Below are 21,340 nucleotides of genomic sequence, written 5' to 3'. Positions count from 1 at the left end.
CTTTGACTTTCAAGGGACTGTATAAAACGTGTATGGGTAAATCTGTATATACTTCTAATAAATTTTAAAGAGAAGTTGGATGAAGGATCTTGAGAAAGCTTTGGTGCTGCTGATAGTAGTGGGATTAGTGTGACCTTTTTTGCTGTTTTAGGCAAATATTAAGTTTTAAGCAAATTTTAACATTAAGTTTTAAGCAAATTTTAATATTAAGTTTTAAGCAAATACTAAGTTTTCAGGACACGTAGCCATGGAGTCCCGTCTGAGTCCAGCTGCGCTAGCCCTGCCTCTCCTCCTTTCCATCTGAGCCCTGAGCTGGAGCCAGCGTCTCCCTCAAGCCCTGCTTCCTCAGCCCCTGGCCCCACGCGGGTGGCCGGGGACACAGACTTCCCAGGGAGAAGAGCCGGTCCTGGGGAGGAGAGGCTGTCTGCAAGTTTGTTCTCATGCTTCGTGTCTGGCCCTGCTGGTGCCTCCATCCCATTTTCCCTTTTCTTTTCTGATCCCATTGATGCATTAGCTCTAGGTTCTAGGGAAAACAGGTACCTCAGACCAGTTATTGGGTCTTCTTTCACCCTTTCAAACAATCATTAAGTATTTAAAGTAAGACTGACTTTATTTATTTTTTTTAATAAATTTTTATTAATGTTAATGGGGTGACATCAATAAATCAGGGTACATATATTCAAAGAAAACATGTCCAGGTTATCTTGTCATTCAATTATGTTGCATACCCATCGCCCAGAGTCAGATTGCCCTCGTCACCCTCTATCTAGTTTTCTTTGTGCCCCTCCCCCTCCCCTTCCCCTTTCCCTCCTTCCTTCCTACGTCCTCCCTCCCCCCACCCCTGGTAACCACCACACTCTTGTCCATGTCTCTTAGTCTCGTTTTCATGAAGACTGACTTTAAAGAAAGAATGAAGAGAGAACATTGATCTTCAGTCTCAAACATAGTGTGTGTGTGTAAGGGGTGGGCAAGGAAAAGGCATTCAGAGGACAAGCAACAAATCCCAGTCTCGTGTACGGTGCTCTCTGTGCCCTTACTGTTTACACTTGCAAAGGAGATTTGGTTTTTCCCAATTTCCTCTTTCTGAGGATGGGGTCTGTGCATTTTCATTATTACTAAGCAAAGCTCATTTTATGAATGAGGAGCCATTCCAGGGAAGGACAGAGTTGGCCCTGCAGCCAGGCCACCACCGCTGTTGCTTCTGCACAGAGCCCTTCTACGGCCTCCCCGGCTTTCTCAGATGACCTCTATTACAGTTGAGCATTTTAACCATTTGGGGGCGGGGTGTCATTTTATCATCAGTCTTCTGATTCTTTTTCTGAAATCTTGTCCTTGTTTCCACAGTTCTTAGATATCTATTCACCACTGTGGTTCATCATACTGAGAAGCAGACTTAGTGCCATAATACAACGGGAAAAGAGATCTTTAGGGTTAGGGAACATGAGTGGCAAACATCGCCTGTATTATCTCTTACTCATTGTTGCGCATCACAGTCTCGCTTTCCTTTGCTTCAGGCTTGCCCTTCCTAAGCAAGCACGACAAGTAGGGAATGCATTTCTTGCCTGTTTCCTAGTAGCTAAGTCCTACCCTTTTCAAAAGATTCAGGTCAGACGTAATTGAGGAAGCCTTCTTGGTCCTTTCTTTTCCCCTGGATGGACTGACAGCCTTCTTCCCTGTGGCATAGCCTGGGGTGTGTTTTGTATTTCATCTTTCCTGCCAAGTCTATGGGCAGAAAGGTTAGGGTTCAGTTCCTTTACCTGGCCATCAGCTACCTGTGTCTCTGGTTGTCCCTCCAGGGAAGGAAAACCACTGGAACAGAGAAAAATGAGTACTCTCTCAGTAATGAATGAAATACAGGAGTTAATTATTTGACATTTTGTCCCAAAGTAATGCAATGAGTAAATAAAAAAAATTCTGTAGAACTTTTCATGCCATTAATTCAGGCATAGAGAACCACACACACCCTTGTTTTCTTTTGCATGTGACTACACTGATGGAACCTAGTTTTACTTAATTTCATCTATCTTAAAATTGGTACAGGGCATTAGGAAACATACAAAATTAATTTTAATATTTAATCCAGTATATTCAAATTTTTATCATTTTACTATATAAAAAGTATAAAAAATTATTAATGAGGCTGTGTCCAATAAATGTGCTCTGATGCAGCAGTAGTAATCTAACATAATACAGCCATCAAAGTACAGTGGAGTCCTATCACAAGAATAAAATTATGTTTAATATAAAGACATTTATATTGCTTTAATTTTTAAAATTTAATTAAAATGAAAATTAAAAATCCATTTTCTGAGTCAGGCTAGCTACATTTCCAGTGTTTAGTAACTACAAGTGGCTTCTCCTTTTTTTTTTTTTTTTTTTTTTTTTAAGCGAAAGAGAGACAGAGAGAGAAAGATAGGAAAGAGATGAGAAGCATCAATTCTTCTTTGTGGCACCTTAGTTCACTCATTGCTTTGTCATGTGTACCTTGACCAGGGGGGCTCCAGCCAATTCAGTGACCCCTTTCTCCCACTAGTGAGCCCTCCCTCCCTCAAGCCAGATGAGCCCATGCTCAAGCTGGTGACCTCAGGGTTTCTAGCTGAGTCTTCCACGTCCCAGCTGATGCTCTATCCACTGGTCCACTGCCTGGTCAGGCTGATTAGTGACTTCTGAATTGAAGAGCATAACCCTATGGGTAACCATTTTCAACTTTTTACTCTTGTGCCAGTGACTGCTTCTTACATGTGCCCTGACTGGGGCTGGAACCAGTGACATTGGGGTTCAAACCAGGAACCTTGGTGCTCTGGGACAACGCTCTATCCGGCCACGGCTCAGTTGAGTTTTTTTCATTTCAGCTATCATATTTTTAATCTCTAAAAGCTCATTTTTGTTCTCTGTTCCTTTTTCATAGCTTAGTTGTTTTTATGGCTATAATGGTTTCTCTTATGTCTCTGCAGATAATAATAACATTTGTTGAAATTTCCAGCTCTTTGCTTGATCTTAATTTCTCCATGTAATAGAATATTTAATGGGTACAAATTGCTCCCATCATAGTATACATGGTCCTTTACAATATGATTTTGCTCCTTTTCCCATCTAGAAGTAGAACTTTTTTATTTCCTTTTGAATAGTGGCTGGCTTGGTAGCTTTCTCTTACTAATAGAGTTTGACAGGGGTGATGTGCATGAGCTTAGGCCTTACAAGGCTTTGGAGCTGCTGTGTTTGTTTTCTTGGAATGTTGTGTAAAAGAGTTGCCTAGTACGCTGGAGGAAGGGAGGCACCCCAGGTGACATCCAGTACCATGTGCAGATGTGAATGAGCCCTCTGGAACCCTGCAACGCAGACAGTCCTCCAGCTGAATGCAGCTGCTTAGGTGAGCCCAAGTGAAAACAGAAGTATTTCCTCAACTAACGAAAAGTAGTAAGAAATAAGTTGTGTTATGTGGTTGATGGTATAGAAATAGTTAACTGATACTCTCCCTGGTATTTATTTCCTTCCCTTCCCTTCCCTTCCCTTTCCTTCCCTTCCCTTCCCTTCCCTTCCCTTCCCTTCCCTTCCCTTCCCTTCCCTTCCCTTCCCTTCCCTCCCCTCCCCTCCCCTCCCCTCCCCTCCCCTCCCCTTCCCTTCCCTTCCCTTCCCTTTCCTTCCCTTTCTTTCTTTTTCTTTTTTCTTTCTTTCCTTTCTTTCCTGTTTATTTTTATCTCTTTTGGGTCATGAGCTATTTTTGGTTATCTGGTAGGTGTTTGTTTTCTGAAGCATAACCTAGAAGGTCAACTCCTGCCTGCCAATATTCTGGAACAAGTCAGTTTGACTTAATTCCCCTGTTTTCAAGTTGTATTCCTGCCCTCAGCTGTGCCTTGTGCCTTCCAAGTCCGATATCCTCTGTTTTACATTTTCCAGTCTTCTGCTGGGGTCAGGAAGGTTACTTAATCGATTATGATGGATGGGGGAGAGACCTGGGAGTTTTAACTGCCTCTTAAATAGATTTTTCAACCAGTCATTAGTTTTTAACTCTACTTTACCACCACTTCCAGAAGAATTATGCTGCCAATTTCAGAGCCTTTGGAGGAAGGGGAGTGTATGGCCAGTAGTGACCGCCATAATGGCCATGCACATGCAGGTTCCCATTGGATTCGGGCAGATGGTAAGGAAACAGTGAAGCCAAAAAATGACGAGCCATTCCTTTATTAAAGTCTCGCACTGGCCAATGAGCAAACAGGCAGGGGAAACACTTCCCTTTCACTCATTCAGAGCTCGCAAAACCCTGACACATTCTCCGGTTCCACAACCAGGAGAATCTTCTCCGGTTTCTCCTAGAATCAAAGGCCTCACCAGTCTCAGTGGAACTCGCAAAGCCTCTCACCTCTGGTTCCCCATCTGCACACCTTCTCTTTCTCTGCACAAACTCGCTCCTTCCTCAGCACTCTGCATTCTCTCCACTCTCACTCTGCAAACATTGCTTTTCTCTCTTTTCCTTTTCTCTCTTTTCAAAACTTTCTTAGTTTCACTTTTATGTACATTGATAAGAGTGTGGTGGTTATGGGGGGAGGGGGGAAAGGGAGAGGGAAAGGGGGAGGGGGAGGGACACAAAGAAAACTAGATAGAAGGTGACAGAGGACAATCTGACTTTGGGTGATGGGTATGCAACATAATTGAAAGACAAGATAACCTGGACTTGTTGATCTTTGAATATATGTAACCTGATTTATTGATGTCGCCCCATTAAAAAAATAAAATTATAATTAAAAAAAAAAAAAGAAAAAAAAACTTTCTGGCATGAAAATCTCTCCTCCAGCAAACATTAGCAAAACAATGGCCCTTCCCAAGCAGGAAGGTAATTTGCAATTTCACAGACCACATATATCTGGCACTGCCCAGCCCCCAATGCAACCCATAAGTGAGCAAACATAAAAATTATATCTTACAAACTTATTTGACCAACAGGGGGTGATTGTTGTTGGGGAGGAGGGAGTGGGAGCTATAATTTGGATTTGTACTTGTGTGTCGTAAATTGGGTTGTCTCTCAGCTTTCCCTGCTTTAGATCTCTTTCTGAGGTCCCCAAGCCAGTTATCATTCACCCCTTCTTGCTTTCAAAATGTTGATGCCACTTCTTCAGTTATATTCTTTATGTTTGAGGGGCTTAGGCTTTTCAAAAAATCACTTGTCCTTTCATCTTTAAACAGATCGTACTTTTAGATCAACACTCTCTAAATAGGCTAGTCCTTGCTGCCAGTGTAGACAACCAGCAACATAACTCTTCTCTGACATTATAAAGGGAGAGAGGGTAGATGCTTAATTTTTAGCAGAGGAACCTGGCGAGACTTTATTCATTCAACAAACATAACTGAGTGATTGTGCCACATTCTGTGTCTGGTTCTGAATGGTTCTGAAGAAGGGAGATGTGGTTTGGGTGTCCTTCTTCCTTCATCACATCATCTGGCTTTGGTGGTAATATCTTATATCATGTAGAAAGCCCTCTGCCCTTTTTAAATTTATTAATTTTAGAGAGAGAGGGAGAGAGCGAAACATTGATTAGTTGTTCCACTGATCTGTGCAATCATTGGTTGATTCTTGTATGTACTTTGACCAGGAATCAAACCCGCAACCTTGACATACTGGGTTGATTCTTTAACTAACTGAGCTACCCAGCCAGAGCCGAAAGCCCCCTTTTTGAAGGGGGCATAGGAAATGTAGTCTAGCGTTGGTTATAGAAGGTCCCCAATTGTTGATATTTTACTGGCTGGAGCCCAAGAAAACTCGGGGATGAATTTTAAGAGACAATGGCCTAAAACGTAGAGCCTGGTGTTTTTAATCAAGGTGCTAGATTATGAGGAACCCAAGGGCTTTTCCTGGCCAGTCTGGAAGGATGGGCATGGTTGGGGTCTCGGGTGCTTTGTTTCACTGTGAGACGACAGAAATGTCAGGCAGCTCACCACAGCAAGTCCCAGAGAGCAGCCAGGCAGCAGCAGAGACTGCGCTTGTGGCATGACAAGCCTGTGGACGGGAACAAAGACCAGATGCCCCCCATGAGGCGAGGCCATGGAGGTGCAGACCCTAAGGTCCCAAAGGATTGCTTTGGGACCTTAGCTGTTTCCTGCCCCTTCCCTTGGCCTGCTTCAGGTGACATTTGGGCACCCTCACTTGAGTCAGGTCCTTTGAGATATTTGCATGGCTTTGACTTCAATCACAGTGGTGGGTATTTTGCTCCAGTGCCAGTAGCCTCTGGGCCACAGAACGATAGTCCTTGGAGAGTTAGTGGGACTAGGAGAAGAATATTCAGTGGACTAGGGGCCAGCTGACCTAACTTAGACCATGCTTCCTGCTGCATAAGAGCAATAAGTTGTGGACCCTGATTTATCCATCAGCTCTTTGTTTATGCATACCTGTGCAGATGCATACCTGTGCAGATGCATACCTGTGCAGACGCACAGAGCTGTGCGTATACATGTGTGTGCATGTGTATGTATTTTTTTAAGAAAGAATATTACTACTTTAAAAAATGGTAATTAGGCAATAGGTAGAGAGAATTATTCTTATCTCAAATACTTTTGTTTGGACTTAAACCAGAATCATTTTGATGGAAATCTTTGAGAAGAGTTTGTTTTGAATTCTACCTCTTTCTTCACAGTTGATAGTCTATCTGTCAGCCTTAACTTTAGTAAAGGTTAAAGCTAACCTGTGCAGAGCCCTTCCTAACTTGCTTCTTGTCCAGGAGGTCAGGTGTACTGAGAGGCTGACCAGGAAAATTCTGGTTGTTCTTAGAGGTTTATACGTATATATGTATATAGTCATGCAAATATGTTGGCTTCTTCACTTCAAGTTCTCAATGTGTCGTGTCATACTAATTTATACTAAAATCTATATTATTCCCTTCTGCCTCTCCTTTCTGCTCTGCCTTTCTTTTTATTAAAAAGGAATTAAGGAAAATATAGCCTGGGCCACATGTAGTTCATTTCTTTAAACATGTTTTTCCCATTTTCTTCTCTGTCTAGTGATGTTTCTCTAAATTAACTTAAACTAGTAAGTGTGTGATTGGGATGAATATCAACTTTTAGAACTGGTTCATTTTAAAATACAGAGGCATATGCTAGTCATGTAGATTTTAATGTTGATAACTACTGTGACTTTTTTTTTTACATTATAAGGTCTTCTAGTTTTTCTTACTCATTCCAAGCTGAAGTATAGATTTGTTAATCACTGGTATTTTAACATCTCTTACACATATCCCCTCATATGTTTATCACTGTGATTAAAACAGTTTTTAATGTTTATTTCCATCAAGTTATTCCATCAGTTTCATCCTCTTGGAGACATTTCTCCAGGGCCTCTGATCTGTTCAGCCTGCTGTGGTTGTCAGTTGACCGCCTACACAGCCTAGGATGTTCCTTTATTATCGTCCTGGGATTCTTCGTCTCATGTTAGATATCCTTTCTAATTCTAATGTTTTCCCCTTCTTGATTTATACTTCAGTTTTGATGAAGCCCATCCTCCAGTAGTTTCTTGAGAAAAGGTTCATAAAGGTAAATATTTTGAGACCTTGCCTGTCTTAAAATGTTTTTATTTTACCCTTAATTTATGTAGTAGTTTATATGGTTCTAGGAATTCTGGCATTCAGTTTCCTTCAGAACTTTGAAGGCACTGTTCCATTATCGTCTGGCTTCTGTGGTTGGTTTTTATGAAACATGAAGACATTTTCTGCTTCAGATCCTTTTAATGTGGCTTAGTTTTTTTTCCCCTTTCTAGAAACCTTTACGATAGTCTTTTTCCCGATGTTCCAACATTTCATGTTTAATGAATGCATCTTGGTATGGGTCTGTTTTCTTCCATTCGTCCTGGTTTTTCAAAGGACTTCAGTCTGGAAACCATTCTTCTGTTTTGAGAAATGGTCTTGAATTATTTAATAGATTACTTTAATTTATTCTGTTTTTTTCTTCTCAAGGTCCTGTCATTCAGATGGTAGGTCTCCTGGTCTGGATCTCTAAAATTACTCTATTTTTCTCTAATTTTTTCATCAATCAGTTTGCTTATTTGCTTAACTTCCTGAGCATTTTCCTCGACTTTATTTTCCAGTGCTTCCATTGTGTTTCAATTTCTGCTATCATGTCATTAATTTTTAAAAGCTCTTATTTGCTAGGTATTCTGTTTATGTGGTTTCCTGCTTGTTCTAGTCATTGCTATGAGGCAGACTGCCCCAAACATAGTGATATAAAACTTTCCATTTAATTTTTTACTTGCACATTCTTTGGGTTAGGGATTAAGACGAGTCATCTGGTCCTTTCGTCACATACCTGGCATGTGGCTGGGATGAATTGAAGACTAGGTTCAACTGGGGTGTTACCTTGGGTATGTATAGATGGCCTCTTCATGCGGCTCCTTACAACATAGAAGCTGGTTCTTAAAGGAAGCTTTTGGAGAGCAGATATTCCAGAACAACCAGGAGGAAGCTGCATGGTTTTACATGACTTAGCTTCAGTGGCCATATAGAATCACTTCTGTCAAACTGTACTGCTCACTATAATCATAGCGTTGTCCAAATTCAAGAGGAAGGGAATTTGGGCTACTTCTTGATTGGACAGTGGCAAGGTTACATTGTAGAAGAACATATGGGATGGGAGTGTTGTTTTTCCTGTTTTCAGACAATATAATCTGCCTCACTTATTGACTGAATGCATTATCTTTCATCTCTCTGAGGATATAATTAATTTTTTTTTTCTGTGCAGGATCTGTTTCCTTAAAACATTTGGGGGAATTCCTAATATAAACAACAAATTTAAGTCTTGACCTGGTTGGAGTCCTTAGTAAATAAACTTCTGTGTTGGCTTGGCTGCCTACATTCTGGGGGCTGAAATAGGGAATCAGATATCAATATTCATTGTCCTGGGGTTCACTTAGGTCCACTGTTTCCTGGTTGGGACTCTGATTTCTATTATGCCTGGTGTGCCCCAGCCTCAGGAATCTCTACAGAAACTAAACTTTAGGTTTCTGACAGGTTTTATAGTGGGCACCCATTTGCTTTGAAAACACTTTAAAACAAAAAAGAAAAAACCACAACACATTCAATCCCCATTGGTATCTGTGCCCAAATTTCCCTAGACCTTTTGAAGATCCTGTAGCACAAATAGAGGTGGTTCTCTCCTTACTGTCAGCTGGGATTCTTGAGTCTGCTTATTTGCCTTTCGTCTATCTGCTTTTCAGATTTTCCTTGCCGCTGCTCTCTCACTCTTGCTGAGGTCACTTTGTCCTTCCACTCCAGTACTCAGCTGCATCCTAATCTTGTTGGAGTTGTCCCTTTTATGCTGGAACCTTTCTAGTAACCATATTGTTACCTCAGGTGCATTTGATACTTCTCGTCCCCTTCCGGGACCAGCTTTCCTTGCTACTAGCATTATAAAAAAAGCAGAGTTTACTTTCAGTATTTATAGAACTTAGTATTCTTGTGCTTCTTGGTTTAAATTTCAAAAAGCCATGTATTAAGAACCACTGCCTTTAGGTACTGGTTTTCCTTCTTTGTATGGTAGAATTATATTCTTCCACCATTTCTTCTTAGGTTGTGTTTTTCTACTTAAAAAACATTCATGGTGGGATGCTCCTTCAGCAGAGGCATCAGTGTTCTAGTGAGGGACCATCCCAGGACACTCCCTAAGACAGATGTCAAATCCTGAATTTGACTGTGGTAGTAAGACTTGGTGTGTGTTTGGTGTATTTTTCTTACTCTTTCAGAATTCATGAGCTTTGGTTATTTGGAGCGGTTCTTATTCTTCAATCATTGGCCTCACTGACTATTCCCACCCCACTTTCTTCAAGGGATCTATGTTCTTTTAAAAAAAATCTGAAAGTGAAGGAACACTGGGCCTAGCAGTATTAACCTCTGTCACGTTTTGTTATTCATATTTGAATATTTGTATGTGCCCTTAAATTAAGTAATAGTGGATGACTGAAAGTTGATTAAAATAGAATAGCAGGTGCACATTTTGCTTCCCTTTTTCATGTAGAAATCCCTTCCTCTATGAAATCTTATTTTCCCTTCAGCTTTCTTCTCTTAGTTGAGCCTTAGTTAAGAGAATGCTCTATATCTTGAAATTAAGCTAGTTAATTAAAATTTCTTTTAATGTTTTATCTTCTCTATTCACCACATTGATAAATACACAAAGTCAAAAACATTATTAATAAAATAGACTCATTATTTCACATACCTACTTTATAAACACCCTACCTGTTAGAACATAAGACTTAAAAAGCATTTTCAAAGCATGATGGATGTTTAGAATGTGGGTAAGAATGGTAAAGAACTATGCCTTTTTGAGGTAAGATGCAAGTTTTTGATTAAGAACTTTGTATATTCTTTATGAATTTTGGGGTGACTTCTTATATACTCACATTCTTTAAAAATCTGTATAGGATAATTCTTCTACTTTTAAAACTGTTTTTAAAACTCCAGGGGTGCCACAATTCAGTTACTTGTATTTTTATTGTTGAATTATAAGAATTCTTTATATATTCTGGGTACTTATCTTTCTGAATATGTTATCCATTACCTTCGGGTCCCCATTGTTTCTGATTTGAAGCTGTTAGTAATTTTTAGGACCCCTTGTATCATTACTTTTTTTTTGCTATTTTCAAGAATCTTTCTTAGTTGTCTTTCAACAGTTCAGCTGTGAAGAATCTTGATGTGGATTTCTTTGTTGTCCTTGGAAGTCATTGGGCTTCTTGAAAGTGTTGATTACATTTTTTCAATTTGAATAGTTTGTTTTCTAGAGAAGTTTTAAGTTTACAGGAAAATTACACAGAAAGTACAGCATCCCAATATACCCCATCACACTTTTGATGAAACAGTATTGATGATACATTTCATCAATTATGGTTAAGAGAGATCACTCTCTGTGATGTACAGTTCTCTCGGTTTTGACAAATAAACCTCATGTAGCTACCTTTACAGCATCATACAGAATAGTTTCACTTCCCTAAGAAAGCCCTGTTCTCTACCTATTCATCTGTTCCTTCCTTTCCCCATACCCTGGGCATACACTGATCTTTTTTACTATCTCTGAAGTTTTTCCTCTTTCAGATAATCATATAGTTGGAATCATATAGTATATAGCCTTTTCAGATTGGCTTCTTTCACTTAACAATATGCATTTAAGTTTTCTCCCTGAGTTTATGGTTTGGTAGCTAATTTCCTTTTATCACTGAATAATATTCCATGTTACGAATATACCACAATTTGTTTTTCCATTCATCTATTGAAGGACATCTTGACTGTTTCCAATTTTGGCAATTATAAATAAATTTCCATAAACATTTACATGCAGGTGTTTTGTTTTTTTTTAAGATTTTATTTATTCATTTTAGAGAAGGGGGAGAAAGAGAGAGAGAGAGAGAGAGAGAGAGAGAGAGAGAGAGAGAGAGAGAGAAGGGGGAGAGAAGGGAGGAGGAGCAGGAAGCATCAACTCCCATTTGTGCCTTGACTGGGCAAGCCCAGGGTTTCCAACCGGCGACCTCAGCATTCCAGGTCTACATGCAGGTTTTTGCTTGGATGTGTACTTTCAATATGGATAAACATCTAGGAGCATGATGGCTGGGTTGAATGGTTAGCATATGTTGAGTTTTATAAGAAACCGCCAAACTATCTGCCAAAGTGATTATACCATTTTGCACACTTGGAGTTCATTGAGCCTTTTGAGGGCTGTGCAGATTAATTTTTTTAAAATAAAATCTGGGAAGTTTCCAGCCCTTATTTAAATATTTTTTCTACCCTACCCCTGCTCCTGTATGCAGCCTTCCCTCTTCTCCCCAACCCTTTCTCCGCCCACCCTTTCCTTCTGCGACTCCTGTTGTGTATTTATTGATATGCTTAATGGTATCTCACAGGTCTCTGAGGTTCTGTTCATTTTTCTTTCTTCTTTTATTTTAAAAGTATATTTATTAAAGCTGGGGACAGTGAAACAAGGAAGGGCTTAAGATAGAAGAAGCAACAGGAGAGCCCTTGGCTCACTGAGAAGTCAGAGGGAAGGGGCCTTGGAGACAGGTTCGGGGGGGGGGGGAGCCCAGGATGAACTTCTGCTGCCCACTGCTCCCTTGGCTCACTGAGAAGTCAGAGGGAAGGGGGCCTTGGAGACAGGTTCAGGGAGGGAGCCCGGATGAACTTCTGCTGCCCACTGCTCCCTTGGCTCACTGAGAAGTCAGAGGGAAGGGGGCCTTGGAGACAGGTTCAGGGGGGGAGCCCGGATGAACTTCTGCTGCCCACTGCTCCCTTGGTTGCAAGTCTCCGGGGACCCTTGGAGTTTAGGAGCTGCACGGCTGTGGGGGAAGAAAAGGGGGAAGGGGAAGGCGTGGGTGTGCTCCTGGGAGGGAGAGCACATGCTCTGTTCATTTTTCTTAATTCTTTTTTCTTCAAACTGGATATTTTGACTTGATCCGCCCACAGTTCCACTGAGTCCTTCTTCTATCTGTTCGGACCTACTCTGGAGCCCCTCTAGTGAATTTTTCAATTCAGCTATTATACTTTCAATTCCAGATTTCTATTGGCTCTTTTTCTTTCTCCTTCTCCTCTCTCCCTCCCGCCCTTTTTTCTCTTTGATAGAGTGAGAGTGAGAGAGACAGAAAGGAAGAGAGAGGTGAGATGCATCAACTCATAGTTGCTTCCACTTTAGTTGTGCATTGATTGCTTCTTGTCTGTGCTTTGACTCGGTACAAGCCAGTGTCCCCTTGCTCAAGCCAGCAACGTTAGGCTTTTTATGTCAGCAACCTTTGGGTTCAAGCTGATGAGTTTTGGGATTGTGTGTATAATCCCCCCAGCAACCCTGTGCTAAAGAGCCCACGCTCAGAGCCAGTGACCTTGGGATTTTGAACCGGTAAACTCAGCATTCTGGGTTGACGCTTTATCCACTGAGCCACCACAGATCAGGCTCTATTGGCTTTTTTGTTATAATTTCTGTCTCTATTGAAATTCTCAATTTGGTTAAATATTAATTTAATACTTTCTTTTAGTTGTTTTAGTTCCTTGAACATGTTTATAATAGCTGACTTAAAGTCTTTCATCTGTCCAGCACCTGGGCTTCCTCGGGGACAGTTTCTATTGACTACTTTTTTCCTGTGTATGGGCCAGACTTTCATGTTTCTTTATGTGTCTTGTAATTTTTTGTTGTTGTTGAAAATAGGCATTTTATAATGTGTCAACGCTGGAAATCAGACCTCTGCCATTGTTCTACCCAGGATTTGTTGTTGTTGCTATTTGTTTAGTGACTTTCCTGAGTTAATTTTTTAAACACTCTATTCTTTGTTGTGTGAGGCCACTTAAGTCTCTGTTCAGTTAGCGAAGGTCCCCTAATGATTAGAAAGAGATTTCTTAAAGTGCCTTGAAGCAATAAGAAGCAGGAATTGCTTAAAGGTATAATTTTGTTTTGAAATCTGATGTTTTAATTGTTGAGATGATTAAATATTTTACCAGAATTTCCCAGTGTTTGCTTTCTTTTTCTTAAAGATTTTATTTATTGACTTTACAGAGGGTGGGGGAGTGAAAATTATCAACTAATAATTGCTTCACTTTAGTTGTTCATTGAATGCTTGTCATGTGTGCTTTGACCTGCCCAGGGTTTCGAACTGGTGACCTCAGCATTCCAGGTTGACACTTTGTCCCCTGAACCACCACAGGTCAGGGGACCTGGTTGGAGAGACTCCCAGTAGTAATATTAATTGTACCAAAGTTTTACAGGGCGATGTTCATGAAATTGAAAAGGTAAAGCTTGAGCTTCTAACAGTGAAATTTGGAAAGCGCCCTCGGTGGACAAACTATGACTATATAAACATAACTAGTGATTGTACTTCCTTCATCAAGAAGCGCAAATATATTGTAGAACCTCTTAGCAAAGAAGAAGCAGAGTTTCCAATAGCATATTCCATAGTGGTTCATCACTATGCTTTCTGGGTGTGGATATACTTACATGTGCATTACATCTCTTCACGTTTTCCCTTTTCATTTCACACAGGGTTTTAAAAGCCTCATGGGATATTGCTGGATGCCTGGTAAAACTGAGAAACCTGACTGCATGAGAGGCAATCTACGTGGGCACAGGATGTTACCCGCAATCAAAGAACTAAATGAGCCAGACCTTCCTTAATTTTAAATGGTAAAAAAAGAGAAAAAAAAATCTAAGCACTTTTTATAACGTTATATTGTCAATTATTTTTATTTGTATTATTAATGTTCACAATTTATCTCCTAATTAAATATTTAAAAGTTCTAATGCTAATTCTGGTGTTAAAAATAACTTTTGGCCCTGGCCTGTTGGCTCAGTGCTAGAGCATTGGGCTGGTATGTGGAATTCCTGGGTTCTATTCCTGGTCAGGGCACACAATAGAAGTGACCATCTGCATTTCCAACCCTTCCCCTCTCTCTTCTCTCTTCCCCTCCCACAGCTATGGCTCAGTTGGAGCAAGTTGGCCCCAGGTGCTGAGGATGGCTCTATGGCCTAACCTCAGGCACTAAAATAGCTCGGTTGCTGAGCAAAGGCCCCTGATGGTCAGAGCATCACCTGGTATGGGGCTTGCTGGTTGGATCCTGGTCAAGGTGCATGTGGGAGTCTGTTTCTCTGCCTCCCTGATTCTCACATAAAAAAAATAATAATAACTTTGAAATCTCTCTAAATCTGGTATGGGCACAGTTGATGGTATTTGGCTTTCTTTGTCATAATAGTAGTACTTAGTTACAGATCAAATTGCCAAGTTAAAAAATTGATTTTTTGAAAATTCAATATCTAATTATTTGTAAACATTTTATTATAATATAAGTTAGTTGGGTTCCTGGATTTTTTTTTTAAGTAAGAGGAGGGGAGATGCAGAGACTCCCACATGTGCTTAGACCAGGATCCACTTGGTGAACCCCACCTGGAGCCGATGCTGGGACCAATGCTCAGCCCATCTGGGGCTGCTCACAACTGAGCTTTTTATTTATTTATTTTTTTTTTAAGAGAAAGAGAAAAGGAGGGACAGACAGACAGGAAGGGAGATAAGAATCATCAACTCATAGTTGCAGCATCTTAGTTGTTCATTGATTACTTTCTCATATGTGCCTTAACTGGGGGGCACCAGCTGAGCCAGTGACCCCTTGCTCAATCCAAGCAACTTTTGGGCTCAAGCCAGCAGCCATGGGGTCATGTCTATGATTCCATGCTCAAGCTGGGTATCTTGCACTCAAGCTGGATGAGCCTGTGCTCAAGCCAGTGACCTTAGGTTTTCAAACCTATATCCTCAGCATCCCAGGTTAATGCTCTATCCACTGCACCACCATCTAGTTAGGGGCAACTGAGCTATTTTTAGCGCCTGTGGCAGAGGCTGTATGGAGCCATCCTTAGCACCCAGGGTTGACATACTCAAATCAATCAAACCATGGCTATGGGAAGGGAAGAGAGAGACAGAGAGAGAAATGGGGGGTAGAGAAACAGATGGTTGCCTCTCCTGTGTGCCCTGACCTGGGATTTTTACACACCAGGTCAACGCTCTACCACTGAGTCAACAGGCCAAGGCCAGGTTCCTGAAATTTGAATAGAGATATAAATTCTGTCATAAATTGCAATTTGTATACAGCTGCTGTTTTTCTGCAAGTCTTAATTATTACCTGTTATAAACAATGCAGGAGATGCGAGGTTATGTCTCTCTTTTGGGTTGTGTGAGTGTGTTTTCTTCCTGTGATACTTGGATGAGACTAAACTAAGTAAGGTCAACCCAAAACAGTCCCAAATCTGGCGTGGTTTTAGCTGAGCCTTTCTGGTACAGTCTGAAGATTCTATTGACCGGCTTTTCCTTCAAAGATTCTTAGAAGCACAACCATTATTGAACATCTCCCTAAATGAACCCCCAAATCTAAATTGGTGAAGAGCCAAATAGATCTGATTTTTCAAATATTTGGGGCTGTTGATGTCAGCTGATGGTCAATAATGGGTCTGTCAGGAAGAACCCAGATTAGTAATGATTTTAAGGTAAGGAATGCTAATTAGAACTGGCACAGGATCAAAAACCCATCAGCTATGGAGAGTTCTATAATCATAGCCTAGGTCTTCAACAGTATTTACACCTCAATGTACCTGAGGGGTAAAATGTTTATTGTAGGCTATTCTAGCACATCCTTGTCCTTGGGTTTGTTTGTTTTAAACAGTTTGGTATTAATACTAGAGACTGTGGGTTTCTGTAAGACTACCCCATTTCCTCTGATTGATTCACTTTGTTTTTGTTTCAAAACCTGACCTCATAGCAAAGAGGGCAGTTTTGAGCTTGAGAAGATGTTGCGAAAGACTATATTTATCGGGATCCTTTCTGTCTTTCTTTTAGTTCTCTTTTCCACTTAAGGATGCCCCTACACTTCTGATAAATGCACGTGGACATCCCACAGGGCTGCGACGGAGGTGAAACCGTTACTGCCGGAAGCCTGGAGAACCGCCTCTGAAGAAGGAAAGCCCCTGACTGTTGTTTGAGATGCTGAGGAAGTTGCTGAGGAGGAGACTTTTTTCTTATCCCGCTAAATACTACTTTTTGCTTCTTATTTTTTCTGTCGTCACTTTCTCTGTTTTAAGAATTTATCAAAAACCTGAATTTCTAAGCATTGGACATCTGGACCTGGTTGGAGAGACTCCCAGTAGTAATATTAATTGTACCAAAGTTTTACAGGGCGATGTTCATGAAATTGAAAAGGTAAAGCTTGAGCTTCTAACAGTGAAATTTGGAAAGCGCCCTCGGTGGACAAACTATGACTATATAAACATAACTAGTGATTGTACTTCCTTCATCAAGAAGCGCAAATATATTGTAGAACCTCTTAGCAAAGAAGAAGCAGAGTTTCCAATAGCATATTCCATAGTGGTTCATCACAAAATCGAAATGCTTGACAGACTTCTGAGGGCCATCTATACGCCTCAGAATTTCTATTGCATTCATGTGGACAAAAAATCAGAGGATTCTTTTTTGGCCGCAGTGAATGGCATTGCATCCTGTTTCAGTAATGTGTTTGTAGCCAGTCAGTTGGAGACTGTGGTCTACGCATCATGGAGTCGGGTTCAGGCAGACCTCAACTGTATGCAAGACCTCTACAGAATGAGTGCAGGCTGGAAGTACTTGATAAATCTTTGCGGGATGGATTTTCCTATTAAAACCAACCTGGAAATTGTCAGGAAACTCAAGTCATTAATGGGAGAAAACAACCTAGAAACTGAGAGAATGCCATCCCACAAAAAAGAAAGATGGAAAAAGCATTATGCAGTCGTTAATGGAAAGCTGACAAATACGGGGACTGACAAATTGCAGCCTCCTCTGGAAACACCCCTGTTTTCAGGCAGTGCCTATTTTGTTGTCAGCAGGAAGTATGTGGAGTACGTGCTAGAGAATGAAAGAATCCAAAAGTTTATGGAGTGGGCAAAAGACACATACAGCCCGGATGAGTATCTCTGGGCCACTATCCAGAGGATCCCTGAAGTTCCAGGGTCACTGTCCTTAAGCCCTAAGTACGACATGTCCGACATGCACGCAATTGCTAGGTTCGTCAAGTGGCAGTACTTCGAAGGTGATGTTTCTAAGGGTGCCCCCTATCCACCCTGCAATGGTGTCCACGTGCGCTCCGTGTGTGTTTTCGGAGCAGGTGACTTGAACTGGATACTGCGTAAGCACCACTTGTTTGCCAATAAGTTTGATATAGACATGGACCTCTTTGCCATCCAGTGTTTGGATGAGCACCTGAGGCATAAAGCCCTGGAGACATTAAAACACTGACCAGTCATTGTAAACAACTTCAGAAATAATAAGAAGGCTGTGAGATGATTCCCATTGGATTCTTCTGCTTGGTTAATAAACATCAGAAACAGTGCAGGGGGTACTCTTTGGAGTGGGCACCAAAGAAACAACATGATCTCTGCAGAGCACAGTTGGTTAGAAGGTTAATAACATAAAACGTTAGAGTTAATGTGAGGACAGGGCTGGTTGTGAGGCATTGTGGACAGAGGTGGCCCAGGGGGCCAGGAAAGAAGCCAAATGCCAAAACCAGCCTGTTAAGAGCTCAGGGACTTAACAAAATATAAGATTTAACCTGTGCCAAAATTACTGTGAGAGCTTTAAATATGACGGTTTTCCTGAATTGAATAAGTGAATAGCAACAACCAATCTTAAGGATATAATTTATATTGTAGGTTATATTTGTTGAATGAGAACTCTGACTTTACTCTAAATGATTCTTGAGAATATAATTTACTTTCTGCTGTAACATTGCGCTGTGTATTGTATGTGTATGTCATCTCAGGGAACTTGAAAACACAGGCTTACAGGCTTGACTGAATGTAAATATTTCTGAGTAATTTTTGCTTCTACCAATGTACATATGTTTTTACAAACAAAAAATGGGAATTTCTAGTTTAGTTGATTCTATGAATCATCTTAGATTATTAGAAAAGATACCTTAGGCTAGTAAAAGAGTTAAGATATCTTTGTTTATTATTATGGTTTCTACAGAATAACACTCAATTTTTCAAGAATTTGTCTCTGTGCCCCTCCCACCATCTCCCCAGACCCTGCTATCAAGCTGTATAGAAACTTGTTTTTATGGTGCCCCACAGTTCTGCTGCAGCTCTATTGTATGATCCGGTTGATAGTAACTAGCATAGAGTATAAGAGAGAAAGGGTGAAGTAGGTATGGTACGGAGTGGGGAGGAGAAGGAGTATATTTAGACAATTTCTGAGGCCTAAGATGAGTGTGAAAAACCAGCAGTTGGCACTGTCCCCAGAAATTAAAGCTGTTACTCTTTGCTTGTGTCCAGCTCCCAGAGTCTTGCATTCTAGTGTCACATTTGTCATTTAAAAGGAGCTGACTTCCATTGTTCTTGCTTCTTCTTGATACCTGCCCATTGGTTCCTCCTTAGCCCTTGGGTTGTAGGTTTTCTTCTCTCTCACACACATGAAGAAGGAAAAGATGTTCTGTTGTTCTACATGATTACTTGAAGGGCTGGGAATCCAAAAGCGACCATTAGGTTTGGGGCAGATTATTTCAGTATTGGTATTATTCACAACACATGGTTTTTACTCTACTTTTTCACCAAAAGACAGACGATTTGAGGTTGCTCTTGTGCTGTCTTTTCTCAAAGTAAATGATGATTTTTTTAAAAAAATAACTTGCTCTTTTGCTAAGACAATACTCTTCAGCCAAAGAGCTAACAGGAAATGTGACACTATCATTTAGCTGAGACTTTAAACAAGAACCAAAACCATGTACTTTAAAAAGCATAGCCAACTTAAGTAGTACCTGCGAAATTCATAATATGAGACAGTTTTCAAGCCTTCAACTGAGAAAACATTTTTATTCCTCAAAGTTAAGAAACTTTTTCATGTTATGGAGGAGTTTGTTATACTGACCTTCCCAAACATAAATTTCACTTTTTTGAAACTTTTATCATTTGTAAACGCAGTCTCTGGACTGCTGTGTTCTGCGTGATTTGATGTGGCAGCTTTGAAAACTCAAGAAAGGACATCAAGTAGGACGTTATAGCCTGACCTGTGGTGGCACACTGGATAAAGGATCAACCTAGAATGTTGAGGTCACCAGTTCAAAACCCCAGGCTTGTCTGGTCAAGGCACATACGAGAAGCAACTACTACAAGTTGGTACTTCCTGCTTCTCTCCCCCTTTCTTTCCTCTCTCTAAAATCAATAAATAAAATATTTTTTAAAAATGAGGGCATTATATGCATAGTGTTCCATCTCCATTTCCTTCAAACCCAGTTTGTTTTTCTGATACATGTCAGATGTTACTCCCATTCTCTTTCAGCGCAAAGTTAAAACCAGTGACGTTCAGTGACACATACTTTGTGTCTGTCTTATATTTTATTTCATTCATGGCATCTTATTTTATGGACCTTTTATTTAAATTTTTATATAAAAAATTTGCACATTAATAGGAAAGTTAAAAGCAATAGTACAGGGAATACCATATAGCTTTTGGCTGGAGTCACTGGTGGTCAACATCGTGCCCCTTTACTTTAAATTGTGTGGATTACTTTTTAAAGTTAGCAAAATTGAAAACTTTTTAAGTTTTTTAAATTTACAAATACCCAAAGTTACATTCACCTTAACGCTCTTATTGTGGTGTGATTGTATCGATTTACATTTAAATTGGCAGGTTTTGAGGGCTTTTTCTCCACCCTAGATATAAAAATAGGACTTTAGAATTCATTTCCCCAAAACTCACACTAGAACTGTGGGCCCGCCATCTTCTGTGCCCCTGTAGAACCTCATCTTTCTAGCATGAAACTTGTTGAGATGTGTGAACATGACCCTACCACTAATGACTAAATACAGAATTTGTTTATCAGGACTCTTACTTTTAAACCTTTCAGTTTAACCTAAAGTGAATGAAATGTACACTACCAGGACAATCAATGTAAAGAATAAAAAAGTTGGTTTCAAACAGAAGCCCATACTACGTTCAAGAGGTTCAAAACACAGGTACTTAGGGAAAGACAAAAAACTTACTTAAATTTTTTTTGTCTATCAGTTATTAAACACAATTTCTGTTTACTGTTTTAAGGTTTTTTGTAAGGAATTGTTAGAAATCGTTCACAAATACTTAAACATGTATAAACTGATTTTTTAATGGAAGGGTGATTCTAGTTCATGAAGTACTGCAGAGAAGATTCAATATTACTTAAGGACAAGGTAACAGGAAATGTTTCTCTTATAGGCAGTTACCTAGGCTCTTCCCCAACCACGGTAAATGCCACTCCGCCTTGTGACTGTGAAGCGTTACTGGTCTCTAAACGTCTATTTGTGTCATTCGTCAAGTACAATTCACTTAAATGAAGTAACATACATGGATTTTCTTTTGTAGTTAATAGTTTTTAGTTTATTTTATTTGTACGATCAATTGAACTGGACTTTTCCAGTTGCTTAGAAAAATAAAAATCATTTCTCATTATGTTAAATATAAAATAAATGTGCCACTGTTACATAGTAAACATAGTTACTGTTAAGTTTTACTCTGTTTGAATGTGGGCACAACCGAATGCATTTGGAACTTGTCACGTACCACCATTAAAATCAGCCATTCTAAAGCCAATGCGTTCTCTCCACAAAAATTTTTCCCCCCCCGCTAGCTACCAGTGCTTAAATATTAAATTTAGTAGTTGATGTGGTGTGTGTGTAAGTAGTGATTAAAAATATAAGATTAACTCTCCAGGCAGAAATGTCTGATGGGAAGAGGGGATGGCGAGGGCAGAAAATATAGCCAAGATTACGCAAAAAGTCTTAGTCAAGTAGCTTTAGAAGAGTGCATTTCAATAGCCAGTGTTGTGTTCTAGGGCCTTCCTCACTTCAGTTT

At 40.2% G+C, this 21,340-nt stretch overlaps 1 protein-coding gene across 4 annotated transcripts in view; it reads left to right on the top strand.

Moving 5' to 3' along the window:
• The window catches only part of GCNT1 (glucosaminyl (N-acetyl) transferase 1), a 43,014-nt gene extending 21,898 nt beyond the window's left edge, over positions 1 to 21,116 (top strand). For 3 of the 4 annotated variants that reach the window (XM_066257057.1, XM_066257056.1, XM_066257058.1), the window contains exons 3-4: positions 13,984 to 14,124; positions 16,322 to 21,116. In XM_066257057.1, coding sequence (XP_066113154.1) covers positions 16,466 to 17,752 — 1,287 coding nt within the window. In that variant the 5' untranslated portion in view covers positions 13,984 to 14,124; positions 16,322 to 16,465 and the 3' untranslated portion in view covers positions 17,753 to 21,116. The remainder of the gene's footprint in view (positions 1 to 13,983; positions 14,125 to 16,321) is intronic. The other variant, XM_066257059.1, reaches the window with a different exon arrangement.
• The last annotated feature ends 224 nt before the right edge of the window (positions 21,117 to 21,340 follow it).

The sequence above is a fragment of the Saccopteryx bilineata genome, chromosome 2, assembly GCF_036850765.1.
Source record: "Saccopteryx bilineata isolate mSacBil1 chromosome 2, mSacBil1_pri_phased_curated, whole genome shotgun sequence".
In the NCBI taxonomy this organism is placed as follows: Eukaryota; Metazoa; Chordata; class Mammalia; order Chiroptera; family Emballonuridae; genus Saccopteryx; species Saccopteryx bilineata.
This window is presented reverse-complemented; position numbering and strand designations above follow the sequence as displayed.